This window comes from Vanellus vanellus, assembly GCF_965231255.1.
Source record: "Vanellus vanellus genome assembly, chromosome: 10".
In the NCBI taxonomy this organism is placed as follows: Eukaryota; Metazoa; Chordata; class Aves; order Charadriiformes; family Charadriidae; genus Vanellus; species Vanellus vanellus.
Window position 1 is genome coordinate 8,743,288 of NC_138915.1, and position 18,884 is coordinate 8,762,171.

The 18,884-nt window shown below is 39.1% G+C and overlaps 1 protein-coding gene across 2 annotated transcripts in view; it reads left to right on the plus strand.

Moving 5' to 3' along the window:
- TBC1D8B (TBC1 domain family member 8B) overlaps positions 1 to 18,274 on the plus strand; it is a gene marked incomplete at its 5' end in the record, with an annotated part of 36,200 nt that extends 17,926 nt beyond the window's left edge. The window contains 15 exons of one of the 2 annotated variants that reach the window (XM_082488491.1): positions 703 to 870; positions 2,201 to 2,350; positions 5,276 to 5,426; positions 6,836 to 7,050; positions 7,483 to 7,600; positions 8,078 to 8,363; positions 10,019 to 10,148; positions 12,616 to 12,714; positions 13,893 to 13,961; positions 14,173 to 14,413; positions 15,303 to 15,368; positions 15,707 to 15,790; positions 16,680 to 16,736; positions 17,054 to 17,154; positions 17,497 to 18,274. In XM_082488491.1, the coding sequence (XP_082344617.1) occupies positions 703 to 870; positions 2,201 to 2,350; positions 5,276 to 5,426; positions 6,836 to 7,050; positions 7,483 to 7,600; positions 8,078 to 8,363; positions 10,019 to 10,148; positions 12,616 to 12,714; positions 13,893 to 13,961; positions 14,173 to 14,413; positions 15,303 to 15,368; positions 15,707 to 15,790; positions 16,680 to 16,736; positions 17,054 to 17,154; positions 17,497 to 17,907 (2,346 nt within the window). In that variant the 3' untranslated portion in view covers positions 17,908 to 18,274. The remainder of the gene's footprint in view (positions 1 to 702; positions 871 to 2,200; positions 2,351 to 5,275; positions 5,427 to 6,835; positions 7,051 to 7,482; positions 7,601 to 8,077; positions 8,364 to 10,018; positions 10,149 to 12,615; positions 12,715 to 13,892; positions 13,962 to 14,172; positions 14,414 to 15,302; positions 15,369 to 15,706; positions 15,791 to 16,679; positions 16,737 to 17,053; positions 17,155 to 17,496) is intronic. The other variant, XM_082488492.1, reaches the window with a different exon arrangement.
- Between the last annotated feature and the right edge of the window lie 610 nt (positions 18,275 to 18,884).

An 18,884-nucleotide genomic window follows, 5' to 3' on the forward strand; every position in this document is an offset into this window, starting at 1 on the left:
TTCCATAACATGTGAAAAACAAGAAGAGACTGTGTTAAAGGAGCTGACTCTAAATTTATTCTCGTGGATTGTCAGCCCCTCGCTATTTGTTCTACAGTACTGCAGAGTTACTTTATTTCAGTGGTGTCTCATTCTTTAGCTATAACAGTGTGAAAACATCAGCAACGGCAGTCAGTCTAGCTATCCATGATTGTCTCACTTGTACTTGCATTATTACAGTGTATTAACTCCTCTAATCTGTAACTGTTCCATCATGGCAATTAAAATCAGCTCCAGCTGTCATGTGTTGTGACAGCTCTCTTTGAAAAGGTATTCTCAGTGGAAATTCATTCTTGTGAAACTTGTTTCATTTGATTACTTGCAAAAGCCATGTTTTGTCTGCTTTTGGATGGTAAGAAAAAAAGTAACAGCTTCAGCAGGTAGAAGGAGGCAAGGTTTTCAAAGAAGCTCAGCACTCACAGCTGGGAAAACCTTTTCAAAGATTTTTGGTGCTCTCTAAAGTCTATCACATAATGCTTATTACCTTGTGATAAAATAGCTGCAGACCACTGAGCTTTAAAGTGGTGAGTTTGTTACTTGTGTTCTGCTTGTGTGGTGCTTCATACTACTCTTTCATGTACACATGTATTTTTAACAGGTTTTCTCTTTTAGAAGCAAACTGGTAAAATTTCTTGCCTAATTTATGTATCCTTGCTTCTGTAGGTCACGGGGGTGGATAAGGCAGATCCAGCCAACAGAGGAGTCAGCATTAGCACCAAAGGAAAAACAGCTTTTCGTTTCACGGAGGTTAGAGATTTTGAACAGCTTGTGGCAAAGCTCAGAATGAAATGCAATGCAACTTCAAGTCCACAGCACATCATAAATACAGAGGTAACTGCTCTGCTAATTCTAACGTCTTAGTACCTGTTTCTAGGAATAAGGTCATGTAGTCTTACTAAGAGGTTATGTATTGTCAGTGTTTTGCTGTGTAAAGCGATACAGGTATATTTAAGCCTGAATCTAGACACGAGATGGGTAACAATGTCTGCTGTACCTCTAGATTTCAAGTTGTCTGAATCTTTTTTTTCTCTTTAGAAAAACTGTGTTCCCATCTCTTGCCTTCAGACCCTTCACGTTAAAACAAAGGTCCACCAGTCTGATGTAAAATTATGTGTAGCTGTGTTTGTTTTTGCCAGCTGACTATTTGACTCTGGAAGTTGGTAGAATGATTGTAATGTTGTTTCTAGATGTGAAGAAATCTGTATGTGCAGTTTCATGCATGAGAAATAAGAAAGCAATGACAAAATATCCCTACCAAGCATTACTTATTATAGTTGCTGTATCTCTTCCCTGAAGATTTTCCCCTGAAAAAATGTTAGATAGAATCAGCTGGAGTAGCCTCTAAAGTAACAGTTGTAAAGAGCAGAGAAGCATACAAATAAATACCTTTTGGTTGAAAATAATCAGTGTATTGGCAAAATTTCTACCTTGAGATTATGATTCTTAAGGGTTAAAAGGGAAAAATGAGTAATAAAAGGAAGATAGTTTGCTATCAGGAGGAATGCTCGGCTGGGAAGGGTACAGCACAGCCCTGGGAGACCTGAGTGGTAAGGTCTGCTGGTCAGGGGCATTCCTTTTTAGATTACCTTATTTCGGGTTATATCTGCATTATTTTGACATACCATGCTAAGTCATGTACCTCTGTTTTTAAGGTATGGAAAAATAAATAACTCTGTGCCCAAATGAAAAAGAATGTGTTAAACAATGGTGCTACTGTGAATACATTCTGGTTTGTGTTCTTTTACTTTGTTTTCCATCAGGTTCTGAAAAACAATCCAGGTTCTAATGCTGGTTTTTAAATGCTCTCAGCATTTCTGTATAGTTCAGTATATGGCTCAATTCGAATTACTGATTGTTTGTTTGGGTTTTTTTACTTCAGTGGTGACGGATGGTCAGGCCTCCCTATCTGTTACAGTTCTTGTTATTAATAATTATGTTTTTGGCTGTAGAGAGGGATTTTCTTTCAAGTGCGGCCTCCTGGAAGCCCAGCTGCGCAGAGCAGGGATTGCTGGTTTTAGTTTCTTTTGGAAGTCTGTATCTGGTACCTGTAACAATATAACAAACAATGATGGTCTAGAGGCAAAACCATTTCTGGTATCAGCGCTGTTTCTTGAAGGATTATTTGGCATTTATAACTACCACTGTTAAATTTTTTTTCAAGGTTGCTGCTAGTTCTGCGTCTGACAGTCCGAAGGATTTTGATGCGGGACCACCAAAGATGAGTCAGAGAGATAACAGCAAAACTGTCAGTACAGAAGCCCTAATGACTGTCTACCATCCTCAGGATGCTGAGAATCTAGACTCTAAAATGGTAAGGGGTAAAATGGCCAACAGTTTTTGGAATCTAATTGGAAAGGACTGAAGTATATTCAAGATGTATTCCAGCAAGGCTGCTGATTTCCTCTGGGGCTTTGCCAATCTTCTTTCATCTGCATTTTCTGTATTTGGAGTCCACAGGGTGCTTCTTCATGGCTCCTTTCAATTTTCTGCTCATCTTGTTTAATAATGATATGCCTTATCTTCATGGAGCTAATTCCTCCTGCTCTTCCACCCCTCAGGGAAGAGTTGGCTGTTTGTTTTGTGATAGTGAACATGTTTCATATCCATCCTAATTGTTAAGATACAAAGTCACTACAAACTCTTTGGGGGCAAGGAGAATGTTATCAAGAAATTGACTTCATTTCTTCATTGCTTCATTGTTTTGCACTTCCTGTCTAACAAAGTTATGCTCCGGAGAATGTTTATTTTGTTTTGTTTTTTTTTTTAATTGCTTTTGTAGTAGGACATCCTATTTTTGCTTCTCCATAGTGTGTGCAAGAAGACAGAAAGGTTTTATTTTGAAATTAAGTCTTTCAGCAGAACTGGGTAAATTAAGATACAGATTTTTTTTATATTAGAATTATAAGAAAATAAACACCCTTTGGGCAGAAGAAAAGGGAATCCAGATTTTTAAGTTCTGCTTTTTATAGTGTGTTGAACAGAAGTGGACAAAATCTTCTGTTTCTTTCGGAACCTTTAATTGCTTTAACAATGTTAAATCTTAATACTCCATGCACAGAAAATGTAATGGCAACGTTCACCCTGTCTCAGCCCTGGAGCCCCGCATGACTTGAGGCACTTGATCAGCAGTTGTTTTGCTTCAGAGAAGTTTAATTGCGTTTAGGTACATAATCAATAGTTTATTAGTAATCTTGTACTTTACAAAGGATCTATTTCACTGTTTCTATCTCTGCCTCTTTCTACTCTGCAGGTAAAATACCTGTAACTTAAATTTTGTCTGATTGGGGATTTTTTGCCAGTTTTCATTCTGTGAAGCAGGTTTTGCTTACATGGCTGGTCCTACAGGCATACAGTGTTGCCTTCTGTGTTGGCAGAAATTTCTAGTTTGTAGAAGTTCTATCTGGTTGATAAATATTTGATTAAAGGTAAGACCTATATGGGCATAAGTGTTTTCAGCTATTAGTTCCCCTCCATAATGCAACTAAACTTCATTTTCCTGAATATTGATTTTCTCCTAGCGCTATTTGGAGCTCATGTAAATAAACTGAGGAAAGACCGAGAAACTGTGGGAGAATGACGACACTGGTGTCATGCCATCCCTCTGTGTGCTTTCCACTATTTGTAGCTGTTCTGTTCCAAATCTGTCAACTAGTATAATGCAGCAAAGCATGATGAATCAAAAAACCGAAGCAACCTGTTTTGCCTCTTGAGTTTCTGTGGGATATTATTTCATCTGTAACAGAGTTAGTACATTTTTATTACTGTTAGCAAAGAACAGTTCATAGGCATGTTGAAATCAAAATATGTGAATTTATCAGAATAATTAATTGACAGTCAGTTGACTTTGCAAATAATCACTTGCTTGATTTCTTTTCCATGGCCAAATACTTTTTCTCACAGTTTGTTTGTTAGAGCTCTCAAATTAGCATAGAGAAACCTGTCACCACACATAAGCAATCTGAACCTTCTCTTCACCACGTTTTTCCTGGTTGTCTTCTCTACTGCATTCATTGAATTTAATCTTTTTTCCTTCTTCTGTTGATTTACCCTTTACCATGAAAATGTTACGCTGTTCATCACAAAGCAGCAACAAAAAAAATGGGATATTTTAAAATTGGCCCAAGTTACAATAAGCAGATCTGTTTGTATGTATGTATGTATCATACGAACGAGTATATATATGCATTTATATGGAAATAGCTGAAAAAGGAGGAAGTTTTAATGTACCCCTGTTTTTATGCCAGGTGAATTATATCAAATGTTGAATTTTCTTATCCATTGTGCTGGCAATGCATTTTTGGAACACCTCAGGAGAACTATGATGGCAGAATTGGTCTGCACAGTTGCACCTTGCACTGGTTAGCTGTCTTGCTGCTTTATCACTGTCCATTGACTCCCTTTAAGTCCCTAGTACTTTGTGTCCCTTTGACAATAATGTAGTTTTTGCTGATGTGGTGTTAAAGTTGCAAATGGCTCAATCTAGAGGTAACAAATAGGGTTGTCTACATATTTTTTTTTTAAATAAGTTTAGCAGAATAGTGAATAATAAAACATAGCAAATAGATGGTGATGACTTAATTTAAAATGAAAATCCAGCTTGCATACAGTTGTTGCTGTTTACGGGTTGGAATTATTCTCAAGTGGGAATTAAGGAAGAAAGTTGAATTTAGGAGTGGCTTGAAAAAGGTGAAAAGGAGTGATTATTTGCTGTCTTAATACAGCAACAAGGGGGCTTCAAGTGAAGTTAGAAGGCGGCAGGTTTGTCTGGGTTTAGTCAACAATTTGCAGGGAAAAATCTGCTGTGTGTTGTTAAATTCAGAGATATTGTCTCTGCTGAGGAGGTGCCTGTGCTTCTATTTGCTGGAGGATGGAGGAGGATTTTGCAGATGTTTTCTTGTCCTTACTGTCCTGTGGCACTTGCTGTTGGTTTCTGTCAGATGAGATACGGACTTAGATTTACCTTTTGTCTGCGCCGGTATAGACATTCTTGTAATAATATACTTTGAAAAATAGTAGGTCATGTAGGAGATTGCATTGTATGCCAAACTTATACTATGCACAGGTTAGATTTCGCTCTGATTTGCATCAGCCTTCATTTCACATATCAGTATGGATGCCAATGCTGTCATTTCCAGTTTATATGAATATTACTGAGAGCAAAATTTGATTCTGGTCTCTGAAACATGAGGAAAATCTTTCAGTATACTTAATGCTTGTCGTCTTCTGCTTTCCATAGTTGAAAGAAAAAATGAAAGAACAGTCCTGGAACATCCTCTTTGTTGAACGTGGACATGGTGTCAGTATGTTTCGAACAAAGAAGACTCGAGACCTAGTTGTAAGAGGGATCCCGGAGTCGTTAAGAGGAGAGCTCTGGCTACTCTTCTCAGGTATTGCATAGCAAGCATAACTGATTCATTTTGTGGACTCTCCTGCATGGACGTTCTATTTACTGAGTGATTGTAGTCTGACAAAAAATGCTGTTACCTCTGGCAATTTATCCAAATCTTTCTGAAGAAAGGTACTTCAAAACAATGAACAGGATACTTTTGTCTGTTATTTTGTTTTGCATTGATGCAAACTAAATCTGCATGTTTCTTATACAGCAAACTCAATTGAAAAATAACAATAAGAATATATGGTGTTCCAGGGGACACTCAGTTTCAGCAAAGCCTGTTTACTTTCTAAGAAGGAAAGCATGTTTGTGGGACTGTGTTTCAATTGTTTTAATTTAAGCTTTCTGAGAGGATATCGTTACAGACACAAAAAAAAACCAAAAACCAACCAACGTTTTCCTGACAGAGAATTTGGCTGCAGTTATCGTCAGCTCTTTCCTATATGTTGTTTGGTTTAAAGAGTGAGACGTACAGGAATTGTGAACTTTCTTACACATATGGGATCTCCTGCCAAAGCTCTGAATGTGCTTTGTGACGTTTTTCTGTAGAACACATCTGTGTCAGAGCACTTAACTTGAGGAAATGGAAGCCCAGGGAATTAAGACTGTGCTTTACAACACCTCTGTGCGCTTTCTATTCCTGTTCACTGAAACACTTAGAAAAGCAGCAGCAACTGACTTGAAGAGAGTCATGCAGGAAGTCTGTGTCAGATTCAGAAAATGAGCTGCAGATTTTGAGGAGCCACCCAAGACCTTATCTGTTAGGTGTAGTCACTGTGTTCTCCCAGGCAGAGCTTTCTGCTGCTCCAGAGGATCTGTTTGCAGTAAAAAATGTATTTTATACTCTTCATCCAGCCTACCGTATGGTAGCTCCTTTTGAGGACATGTGACCATGGATTTGTCTTTGCTAGTGTTCTTTGAGCGTTTGCATAAATATTTATGCTCCTGTTACCAGACTGATATCTCTGTCTCAGAAGGTGTTGACATAAAAGATATGGAATTAATTAGGTAAATATCAGTCCTTTGCCTACTTTTTCTAATCTGTTCCCAGCTCTTCAAATGGAAAGGTATTGTGTTTGCCAGAAAACTTGTGCAAAATTGTAGGTGAAAGGAAGCTTCCCCCTGCCCCCAATAAAACAAAAAAGTAAGTCAAAATCAACTTTATAATGGAAAGTGACTTAGATTTCCTCCAAGCCTTATTTTGTTTCTCTTTTCTGTTTTCATTTCAGAGTAATTCCATTAATTTCAGTAGAATTACTCTGATACATGATACATTACTGCAGTAACATCTGGAGATTCACTATGTACCTCAGGAGTCACCAAACATTTTTATACAAATTGTAGACAATCATGGAGATGCTTCACTGTTGTCCTTTAATACTGTGCAATTCAATGTATTGGCAGGTGCTGTAAATGATATGGCATCCAACCCTGGTTATTACACTGAACTGGTGGAAAAGTCCTTAGGAACATGCACTTTAGCTACTGATGAAATTGAACGAGATTTACGTCGCTCCTTACCTGAGCATCCTGCTTTTCAGAGTGATACAGGAATTTCTGCACTCAGGAGAGTTCTTACAGCGTATGCATACAGGAATCCACAAATCGGATATTGTCAGGTACAGCAGTTTTGAGACTCTTGGTGTTTGTTGTCTAAGTATTAGCTCATGATGGCAGTATAGTGGCACCTCATTAAATCAATCACATAAATATGTAATGGTTTCTTGCTCAGTGGTTCACTTACATTGCTTGTTTCATGACTTTTTACATTGCACTTGAGTTTGTCGATAAATGCTGTCGTGTCCACTTCATATATGCCTTTGCATTCTTACTAGGCTTTTAGCACTTAAAGTATTTTTATGTAGTTTAAATAGTATCCTCTATTTAATAATATAGAGGTAAAAGTCTTATACTGGATAACTGTAGGTTATCCTAGCACTCTAAAAACGTGCTGTAAAGTGCTTTCAGAAATAAAGATTTTACAAATGACAGCAGTTTTGTTTTCACCATCTTTCCTCATAAATGCTTCCTTTCCTGTTAAAATGTTACAGGCAATGAATATTTTGACATCAGTACTTCTGCTGTATGCTAAAGAAGAGGAAGCATTCTGGCTTTTGGTTGCTGTGTGTGAAAGGATGCTACCCGATTATTTCAATCGTCGAATCATTGGTAACACCCGTCTGTCTTTTGTCTATCTAGAATTGAATGTAAATGATCATTCATGAAGAACAGATGTAAGGAATGAGCTGAAGGCTGAACAGAGGAGAGAAACTGTTGCATTTGGTTCAGTGCTGTGATGTAGAAAATGGAAGTTACAGAGAACGTCCTAAGACTCCTCCTTAAGCAGGAGTGGATATAATTTGCAGATGTTGTCATTACTCTAGGCGAGAATTATTGGAAGTAGCCACACATGCACAGCAGTGCTAACACACTTCACAGCATGCAGCAAGGCTCTGGACCCACGCATAGGCTGCGTAGATTCCAGCATAGGGGCCGAAGCCAGTGGTTCCCCACAGCCAGGCCTGTGTTTGCTTTAACAACAAAGTTGTGTTAGGACAGGGGCTTTATTTCTGGCCGGTGCTCTGAGAAAAGTATGCTTCTCTGTATTAAGATTTGGGTGGTGGTTTTGTTATCCTTTCCCTGCAGGTGCCTTGGTAGATCAGGCAGTGTTTGAGGAGCTCATCAGAGTTCATCTGCCTCAGTTGACAGACCACATGACGGACATGACTTTTTTCTCCTCGGTCTCTCTCTCCTGGTTCCTTACCCTTTTTATCAGTGTGCTGCCTATTGAAAGCGCAGTCAATGTGGTGGACTGTTTCTTCTATGATGGAATAAAGGCAATCTTGCAGCTGGGTCTCGCAGTGCTGGAATACAACATGGAGAAGTTGCTGACTTGTAAGGATGATGCAGAAGCAGTCACTGTTCTCAACAGGTATCAGTGTAACTTATTCTTACAGGCTGCGTAGCGGCTGTTGTAATTGCGAATAGAAAGTCATTCTGGGGCAGCTGAGAAGACATCTGGCCAAGACTTCCAAAGGCTTCAGAGGAATTAGGTGTTCATCTCAGGCTGAAATTCTGGAAGGGGTGGCTGGAAAGTGTGCCTGGATCCTCTGAAAATCTGACCCTCCATTAAAGTTCTAGAACCATTGTCATTTTGTGTATTTTAAAGGAAAAGAAATGTGATTTTTGCCTGGAATTTATATCAGTTATAGAAGGTGGCTTTCTTTAATGGTGAGGTAATCTAGAGCACAGTAAGGCTGTTCCAAACAGTTTGGGCATCAGCTTACTGAAAACGTATCTACAGCTCAGTTCTTGTAGTTTAGGCCACTGGCTCCTCTGCTGCTAATGGCTTAAAATAGAAATCAGACAAGAAAAATGTGGTGAGGATAGTCACAACTACATGTTTGTTCTATATTAGCATTTGAAGAATAACTTCAAATATGCAACATAAGGTGCATTTTAAACTGATGTATTGCAAGCCAAACTTGCACGGTTTTTGCTTTACTACCTGTCTCAATTCTGTTGTTGCTGCTGTGATTGTGTATCATGGAGTATTAAAACAGAAAAACGACGGCTATAGGAGTCACCAAGTTATGACTGTTAAGAACTGATAATAAGAATTTCCTTCTAGTGAGACTTTTAAATGTTGCATGTTTGGATAGGGGAGGAGCTACAGAATTAATGAGGAAAATGTAATTTTTATTATAGGAGACCATGCAGCCTGGTATTTATTGTAAAACCTAGCTGTGCTTATTTAAATATTTAACACTTAAAACACCTAGCAGTAAGAGCACATTCACCCAGTTTAAATGTATTAAAATTTAAAGTCTAGAAGGTTGGTGAAATTTTAATTTTCACTTGAACCAAACAAGCTGCTGTTTCCACTCGACGCTCAAGATTTTGATGATTATTACGAACTCCTTTTGAACTCTTGCTTTCAACATTTTATCTGGCTGTAACACTTCTGTTGCACAGTTAATCCAGCTTGCAGCGTGCTGCTGAATGTAAAACATTATTACAGTAGTTTGCCTCTCCTCAAGAAAAAGGAAGCTCTCGGTCTGTAGTTATGTGTTCCTTGATGTTGGCAAAGGAATCCTCTGTAACGGATCTGTTTAGGCTGGTTAGGTAGGTATGATGAAAAGGTGCAGATCAGGCATGTCTTGGCTTATGCATCAAGATTGCCTCGGTCACAGTTCAGGACAAGCCTCTTTTCCTCTCTCCCAGTTACGTAGTACAACCTTGCTAGATGGGTTAGAGAACCAGGGGAATGCCGAGTGGAAGGGACCTTGGCAAGTCTCTAGTCTAACTTCCCACTCAAAAGAGGATTACTGCCAGTACTAGATCACTTTAGCCATGTTATTGCCTAGGTGGGCCTCAAAAATTCCCAAGGCTAGAAGCTCTACAGCCTTCCTGCATAGTTGGTTCCCATGTTTGTATATCTTTGTTACAGCCTATTTGTGCTACTCATGATGATATTCTTTGCTATTTCCCATTCTCTGCGCACTTTTTCTTCAGTAGATGCTGATGTTATTATTTTGTTGTGATAAACTGGTTCCTGCTGATTTCTTGTGTGTTTGCTTTGTGCAGATTTTTTGACAGTGTCACTAACAAAGACAGTCCTTTGCCTCCAGCTGTGCAGCAGGGCTCCAACCTCAGCGATACAAAGAGTGACCATCCAAAAGTGGACATTACCGATCTGATCCGAGAGTCAAATGAAGTATGTGTTCTTGTGGGTATGTTTTCGCATCCCGTGCAGGGTTTACGTTGCATGGGTTACCTTAAAAATAGTGCAGCTTTGTTGTACAAACTAGAGTAGAAATTCTGTCTAGATAAGTAGAAATTGGGCTCAGTATTTCGTTGAGCCTCACTGAAAACTATAGGTTATGGGAAGGGTTTGGTTTTCTGTTGTTTTATTTTTTTAACTGCCTGGAACATGCTTGCTGGGCTGTCTGAGTGGAGTTCCCAAAGTTCATCACAGATTGTGTATTGCTATTCCTCGTTCATTTTATTAGTATGTCAACTAAATGACAAAGTACCACAGAAATGGCCCTTGCGTTTACTACTTTGAGACAGGTGACTGGACCAAAGCAATAGCCTCTGATTTAGTATGGCTTTTGAACATTGTTTTGGGCAGATCCTTGAACCTGAATCTCCCACTTCCAAGTTGACAGCCCCATTCCTAGGTCTATATCCCCATTTCTATCTCGCAGCCTTTTTTTGGATGCAAATTTTAATCTTCAGTTGAAACTGAATTTCTTCAATGCTGGTACGTGTCACAATCTCTTGTTTGAGTACTGCAGATACAAAGTGAGAGTCAGTTTCCTGCTTCCTATTTTGACCAGACGGTTAATTTCAACACAATTCTGTTCCAGTGAAGGGTTTTATTTTCATATCGCTGTGGAAGTAAAATAAAACAAATTTCGAAATAGGAAGATTGCTGCAATGGAGAGTTGTCATTCTGCAGATGAGTCTAGTTACAAAACATGAGTAAGTGAGCAGAGATGTTCTTTGTGATACTGTTGCTTTGTCTGCGTGTTCACAAGATAAATGAGATAAAGGGAAAAGATATGGAGTTGAATTTTTAAGATGATGTTTAGTTTCGTGCCTCTATGGCTCAGGCGCAAATGCAAGACTCATTCTTTGGCAGTCTAATCAGGTATGAAGAAGTCATGTTTAACTAGTGCATGGAAGAACATGTAACATTTTATCACATCGCACTAATTCCGCATTAGATTATACGTCTTGTTTATATTCCTACTGAGGCCATTGCACAATATCAGTGCCCAGAAGCCAGACCAGTGAATGAGTTATGACTCAAAGGTGCAATTTCTCTCTGCTTCCTCTTTGCTGCAAGTCAGAAGTACACTGGTAGCAGTCTTCACAGTAATATAGAAATACAGTTCTGGACAAGAACTCCACAGGTCATCCAGTTCAGCTCCCTGTCCCGCATATACCCGGATCATCCTTGAAAAATGTCTAATGTTGTTAAAACTCTTCAACAAAAGAGAATCTGCGAAGACTTTAGCCTGTTTCAGGGTGTCTGTGCCCTTGTCAGAAAACATCCTAATATCTAGTATAGTTCCTCTTGGATGCTCATAAAGCACTGCTGAGGATAGTCAATTGCAGTTTTCTCTGCAATTCCTTCTTGCTATTAGGTGGTTGTTGTTCATCACTTACCCTTTTAACTCTTGATCTTTTCTTTTTCTAGATTCAACACAACCGGTTTTTCTAACCTTTCCTCAAAGTTTCTGTGCTCAGGCTTTTTATGACTGTGTTGCAGTTTTTCATACCTTGTTTGAAGTGCATTGCTGAAAAGGGGAACAAAACACACTGTGGAAAAAATTCTGAAAGTCCTGCCTAGTTTGGTCATTTGTCTGTCATTTGTTCTCAAAGTTTGTTATTAGAAGCAGTTGTGCGCATGGTGATCATGGTTAGGCCATGTTTTCCTGGTTGCACGCGTTGCTGAAGAGCGTCAGAAACCTTACAGAAGTGAAGATGTGTCCTATCCGCTGTTCCTGTTCTGCACACTAGACTGAATTTCCTCATAGGAGGAAAATAAATCGATTTGACATGATCTTGATAAAGAATGTTGGCCTGTTTTGATTTATCTGTTTTTATTTAGATTTTAATTGTTTAATGATTTGTTCCATGATTTCTCTGGGAATTTGTTTCTAGTTTTTGCCTACTATCCCACTTTTCTTTAAAGGTATATGTATTTATTCTACTCCAGTGCTTAGACACCTTCCCTGTCCTTCAGAAATTCCAGAGGTACCTAGGAGCTGTTCAGAAATTACTTCAGCTAATTTCTGAAGTTCACTAGAGTGAACTTCAAGCCCTGAAAACAAACATGTCTTAGACTTTGCTACCCTGCAGTAGTAGTCACCATGTGATAGCAGAGTTGGATATGGAGCTGACACACAGTAAAGTCCCTTCCTTTGTCTTCCCACACAGTGAACTACTCCAGTTTCTTCTTTCTCCATCACTCTTTGAAACACCTACCCTTTTAAAAGTTACACGGTTCAGGGAGAGTGTTAGTGCTCTATTACATGATTTTTCACTCAGAGTTTCTGGGATCTTCCTTTGTGTCCATACCTGTATTGTACTTAGATGCAAGAAAGACAGAAATATCTGCTTAGATGTTTCTAGCAATAGTTGATTTCATGGAACGATGCTTTTCTTCTTAGAGATACGGCGATATTCGATACGAGGATGTTGAGAGCATGCGCTGCAGGAACAGGCTTTATGTGATCCAGACGTTAGAAGCTACAACCAAGCAGAATGTGGTGAGTGACTTGGAAGAGCTAAACCCTTCCCTCTGATAACATTTGTTCCCTTTTGTAAAATTCTGAGAAGAGCTACATTTTCCAGGGCCAAATATATATTTTTCTACGCTGAAATCCCTCTCGTCTGCAGGGTTTCTGTTAACTGAGGTTTGGCCTGTGACATTTTTGGTCTGTGAATCACAGTATAACCTTCCGGTCTTGTTACAATTAACATCATCACAGACAACTTCTAAAGCCTGGCATATCTCTGAGACTTTGCATTGATTGGAACAGGCTGACCTATATTTCTATCTGCTGTTGTTAAATTGTTAATGCGTTTCTCTTAGAGGCATAGAGCACTGTAAAATGTCCACAGCGCTGTAGTAAACCAATTAATCACCTGCATTTTTACTCTGGGAAGCAATCCCAAATGCGACAGAAGAGATTATTGTACTGCATCCACCAAGGGTTGCGTTTTGTCTGCTGTGTGTATGGATGTCTGGTAATGCGTGCATGGCGTGGTAGCTCTTCAGCTGCCAATATTGTCCTTTAAGTTCAGACTCCTGAATGAACGTGGTGGTTGCAAGGTGCTTCCTTGGTTTGGCTGTTTCCTTCAGTGGCTGATTTCCAATAACTGATGATAATAAAAGCGGTGCCTCTTTCTGTAGTAAATGTGGCCTGAAGCAACTGGTACTAAATGCTGTTGGTTGTGCTAAGGTGCTAACTGTTGTATTTCATTTTACAAAACAGACATACTGTGAAGATGGAATCTAGTCTTGTAGCTAACTTTATTTTAAAAAGCTGTGAATAATTTTAATTTTTTTTTTAATTTAAAAAATGAGAATTCAGCTTCACTGCTGAGAGCTGAACGTGCGTTTGCCCATTATAAAGGAAGCTATATGTTATATTATTATAAATAATTGAATTTTATCTCCTGGGTTTCATAGTGTAGGCTCTGTGTATGCTAGTAATGTGACTAGCTTTAAGCTCCCTTTTATGGGGAGAAAGTGTGTCTTTCACTCTATAATCTTCTGATTGCTTTTAAAACTAAGTTCTGTTCTTTCTTCTAATTATAAGATACCAAATCCTGGAATATTCAGTGTCTTTTAATGTAAGGTTGAGTTCCCATTACTTTATTCTATGGGCTTATTCCAAAGAGGGAAGATTCATTAATTAATCTTCTCCTACTTTTGTTTCAGCTACGCGTTGTGTCCCAGGATGTAAAATTCAGTCCTAGTGATCTTGAAGAGCTTTATGAATTATTCAAGGTAATGTGCCATTTTCCTCACTTCCCAAACATTCATCTTAATGGTGGACTGTGTTATGGGTGTGAAACAGTTTTAACAAATTGAGGTAAAAGCTCAATTCAACATATGTTTTACACATCAGCTTTAAATCAAATTGCATACTTGATTTCTCACATCTTTCACCAAGAAAGAGTTGTTCCAGAAAATCTAACATTTTATCTTTCCTTTTCAGAAGGAGCACTTTCTTTCCTGTTATTGGAACGTAAATAGTCCTGTCTTGCAACATCATGATGCCAGTCTGCCCTATCTTGACCAGTATCGAATTGATTGCCAGCAATTCAGGGTTCTCTGTCATCTCTTGAGCCCCTGGTCACACTGTGCAAACAGAGACTCACTTGCATTGTGGACATTCAGACTGGTGGATGAGAGCTCCGATTGCCTTATAAACTTCAAACAATTTGCCTGTGTTCTTGGTATGAGAACAACACGTGTATGTGGCACATTCAGAATGCAATTCCATTTTGGGAGTAGTCCTGGAGTTTATCACCTTCCATACACTATATAAAGAGCCTAAGGAGACAAGCCTCTTAATTTAGGGTCAAATAGTCTAATTTTTTATCACATGGCATTAAATGCAAAGGCTGTTCAAATGGCAAGCCAAATGCTCAAAGTATATTTATAAGCTTGAGAGCGGGAGCTACATTATTTAGGTGAATTGTGCTCTCATTTTCTGTCTGTATTTCACCATGAGAGAGCTAACACGAGGCTTTGCAAGCTAGTAACTTTTCTGAGATGTTAATCCCCTGGAGAATAATCTCCTATTTCAGATTAAATTTAAACTATGACTTTACCATCAAAATATCAGAAAATTAGGAAATGGTAAGATCATCATCAAATTAGGAAATGGTAAGATCTCATTGCCCAGCCTGTTTGGCTGATGAGAAATGCTTCCTCATACTAAGCCATCTCATAGACAGATGATGCAAGATGCCTTATATCTGTGGGGAACGGAAAAGTTTTCTTGACTTACTATTTTGTCCCTTTGATCTTTTTTTCAAGGTGGTATTGTTTAGGAAACAAAAATTTAAGGGAAAATGCTGAGAAGACAGTAGTGCTGTATTTCTTTGGTGCTGTGGTTTCATTTTACTTAAGTTATAGACAGTGTTCTTTCCTCAGTGTAGGCAAACCCCAGGGTCAGCTGCAGGTGATACTTCCTTCCTTAACCGTAATTTCTAATTATACTCCATTTAAGGTAGAACACATGTCCAGTTCCAACCTCCCTGGGTTGTATTTGATTAGGTTAAGAGGGTGTTTTAAAGTTTCGCCCAGTTGAGCAGCTGTCTTGTGTCTTTCCTCTAACAGATACCATGTATAATGGAAGTTTCACTGACAAACTCAAGCTTCTTTTTAAATTGCACATCCCTCCAGGTAAGTGAGAGGCAGTGGCATTTGGGGAGGGCTGTTCCTGGCTTTTATCATCTTTGCATGTTTTTTTTTCTCAGCTTTACTTTTCTTCCTGTTGTCACCAGTCCTGGCAACAGTCCAGTCCAGTAGCTGTAATACAGAATCACGGAATCACAGTATTTTCAGGGTTGGAAGGGTACATACAGATATGTATTTCTTCCAGACTGTTGTATTCTTTGGGAAAGATTTAATCTGCTCCAACACAATTTCTCTTCATAGGCACTGTTTGTCTGTACAAAGCTTTTGCTTTTTATCACTGCTTTGGGAGCCCCCAAACCACTTTATTCATGTCTTTATTGCAGCTTTTACTGAAGTAGAATCTCTAAGCCCTTCCAAAGGTGGTGATCTTTCAAAAGAAGAATTGATCCACCTCAGTCAACTCAGTGGTAAGCTCCAGGGTGTGAGACTTTGCCTCCAGAATATTAGAAGGAATCTATTAATTACCTCGTGTTGAAAAATGGGGAGCTCTCTTCTGAAAACTAGTAAATCCAGTAAATCATATTACTGTTAACAAGAATCCTCTGCAAAGATCTTCCATAGGTAGTTACATTTCATAAGGTGGTGCAGAATTTGTGGATAGCTGCTCTGCTCTGATGATTGAATTCAAAGGCCATGGGTGTTTGTGTGGAAATAGGGGAGTGTATTCGGTCAGCAGTTTGCAGCATAGTAGGCAACCTGTTGCAGTGATTGTTGAAGAGATGGCCATTTCACTTTTGCATTCAAGGCATAAGGGGATGATATTTCTTACCTCAAGAAACAAAATATCCTAATCCATAATTATTTTGAGGTGCATAAGCAAGTACTTCAAAATCATTTGCCTCCATTTTAAACCAAGTAAGCTGAAAAAGTTTTGTGGGTTCTAAGTTTATGGAGTTGATAAAATATTCTGTTTGGAAAGTTGTGTGGTTTTACTTCTTTGAAAGACAGATCCTTTTTTGTTTTTTAAAAACTGTCCAAAAGTACCTTATCTCTAATACGTGCGTACTGTTCTCATCACTGTTCAAGACATTGTCCTTGAACATTATGAAGATTGTTTGTTTGATGTAACTGATTGCAGTTTCTTTTGCGATCTCCAGTCTTATGATGGCTTCTATTTTTATAGAAAGTATATAAAACTTACCGTGTGGTTTCTTCCCAGCCTAATCTGTGTTGAGAACATAGGGGTCAGTGAGGGTCTTGCTCCTTAAGGAAGGAATTTTTGATAAAAGGAAATGAACCATTGGTCCTCTTTTCTCAAATAAATAACTTTCTTCTTTTTCTCCTCCTAAACTGTAGTTACATCTGTTGGGGATAGTCTTGAAAGTGATTATTTGAAGAGCAGCCCAGAAAAAGGTAAAGAATCCTGGAGACACATTTGGTAACTGTGTGTCTTTTTGGGGAGCAGAGATGGGAAAGTGTGTGGTGACAAAGTATACTGAGGAATGTCCTCCCTAGCATAGTGCTAACATCATATCCACTTTTATAAGTCTAGTCCTGGGGGGCGAGAGGGTAATGTAAACTCTGATCCCGTTGAGTCCTTGGCCCCACCACTCTGTTGAGAAGGAACGACATTGAGGATGCCAGTTCTTTTGTTCACTTGTCCCTCATGGGAAGCCCTCAGTTCTTGTTTGTTCACTTCTTTCTTTTTTTTTTTTTCTTTTTTTTTCAAGTAGGGAAGGGGAAGGTTGATATTCAGGCATATCTGAAGCAATGGCAAGATGAACTTCTTAAAAAAGAAGAAAACATTAAGGATTTGCCAAGAATGAATCAGGTAAACCGTTTGAGGCTTGTGTAAGTCTGGTTTTGACGGCTGTTTATCCTTTAAGTCCTCTTAGTAGTTTTCTAAAGGATTTGTAGGATCCCTTAAATTTCAGACCCTCACATTAATCATTAGACTGTGTTTTTTTTAAACTGCTGTAACTGTAAGCTTATGAAGAGAGGGACTTTCAGGCACATTTTGGTTTATCAGGAATGGTCCGCGCCCATATTGTCGTTAGAGCAGTTGTACCAGGTGCCTGGTGGCAGCAGGCACTGAATGAAGATCTCGGTGTGTAGTGAAACAGGGTGGTTGCGGTGCTGTTCTCTGAATAGTCTCCTCTGTATCTCTCTGTAGTCTCAGTTCATCCAGTTCTCAAAAACTCTGTACAATCTGTTCCACGGGGATCCTGAGGAGGAATTGTTATATCGGGCTATAGCGGTGGTTACCAGCCTCCTGCTGAAAATGGAAGAAGTTGGGAGAAGACTGCAGAGTCCCACATCACCTGTCAAAAGTCCAGTTGCCGTTGCGGAGGTGCCTGCTGAAGTCCCCAGAAAAGGGCAGGAGGAAAGAAGCTCTGAGCTGCCCGAAGGCAGTAGAGCACAGAGTTTGAGAGGGAACCACGAATGGTCTTTTGCCTTTGAACAGATTCTGGCATCCTTATTAAATGAGCCAGCCTTTGTGAGATTTTTTGAGAAACCTCATGACATAAAAGTTAAAATAGAGAGTGCTAAAAATTTACAACTTAAAGCAAGAATCAGCGTGTAATTTTCTTTACCTTTGACTCTGAATTAACCACATAAAGCACTTACAAATGAAGGTTGCTACTATGGAAATTGAGTCTGGTGTTTACATAGGGAAAAGAGTTTGAAGAGTTAGCTTTAAATATCAGATTACTGGTATGTAATGTAAATAAAAATAGTTTGAAGCACAATCACTTTCTTGCATTGTTCATAAGTTTCACTCCAAAAAAAGGACTGAATAGTAAACTGTCTTTACTGTGTTATTAAAATATGCAACATTGCTTGGAAATACTGGATGTCACCTATTGCAAACCTGTCTGAATGACAGCTTTTACAGTGTGTATAACAGGTTCATTTCTATTACTGTGATAAAAGGAATGACTTCCAGCCATTTTCACTTAAAAGGAGTATTGACACCTTAAAGGTTGTCTTCCAGGTTAGTTCAATTAGTTATTTCCAAACTTGCATGTGGACTGGGATCAAAGCAGGGTGAAGACTAAGAATAGAGGCTATGGTAGGCACAAGAGCATGAGGTTAGAGAAGAAAGCTGCCCTGCTCTCAATTCCTCTGCTTTGGTGTTACCGATGGTCCTGGACTCTTGCAGATTCCAGCCCCTCCTCGGCAGTTTGGAGACTGCATTCTCCCAGCCCACGTCTCAGTTTTTGCAGCAAACAACTCGTTTCCTGCTTTTCTAGCTCAGCCTGTATGTGACTTCTCTTTCCCATTTTCATACCAAGTCCTCCTCCAATACAGGAAGCTTTTTTTGGTCATCCAGGCTGCACATGGACGGGAGATAGTTGAAATCAAGGGAAAGCAGCGGCTAAATCTGTCTGACCACGTGGTGGTTGTCATTTGTCTTGCAAGAGGAGCCATTGCTGGCTTCTTAGGAGCATGTTGATGAAATATGTATCGGTTTGCTTATGTTTGGAAAGGCCGAGACCATCTTTAGCTGCTTCATAGTTCGCTGAATGCTGACTGTTGAACCGCTAGGGAGAGATTGCA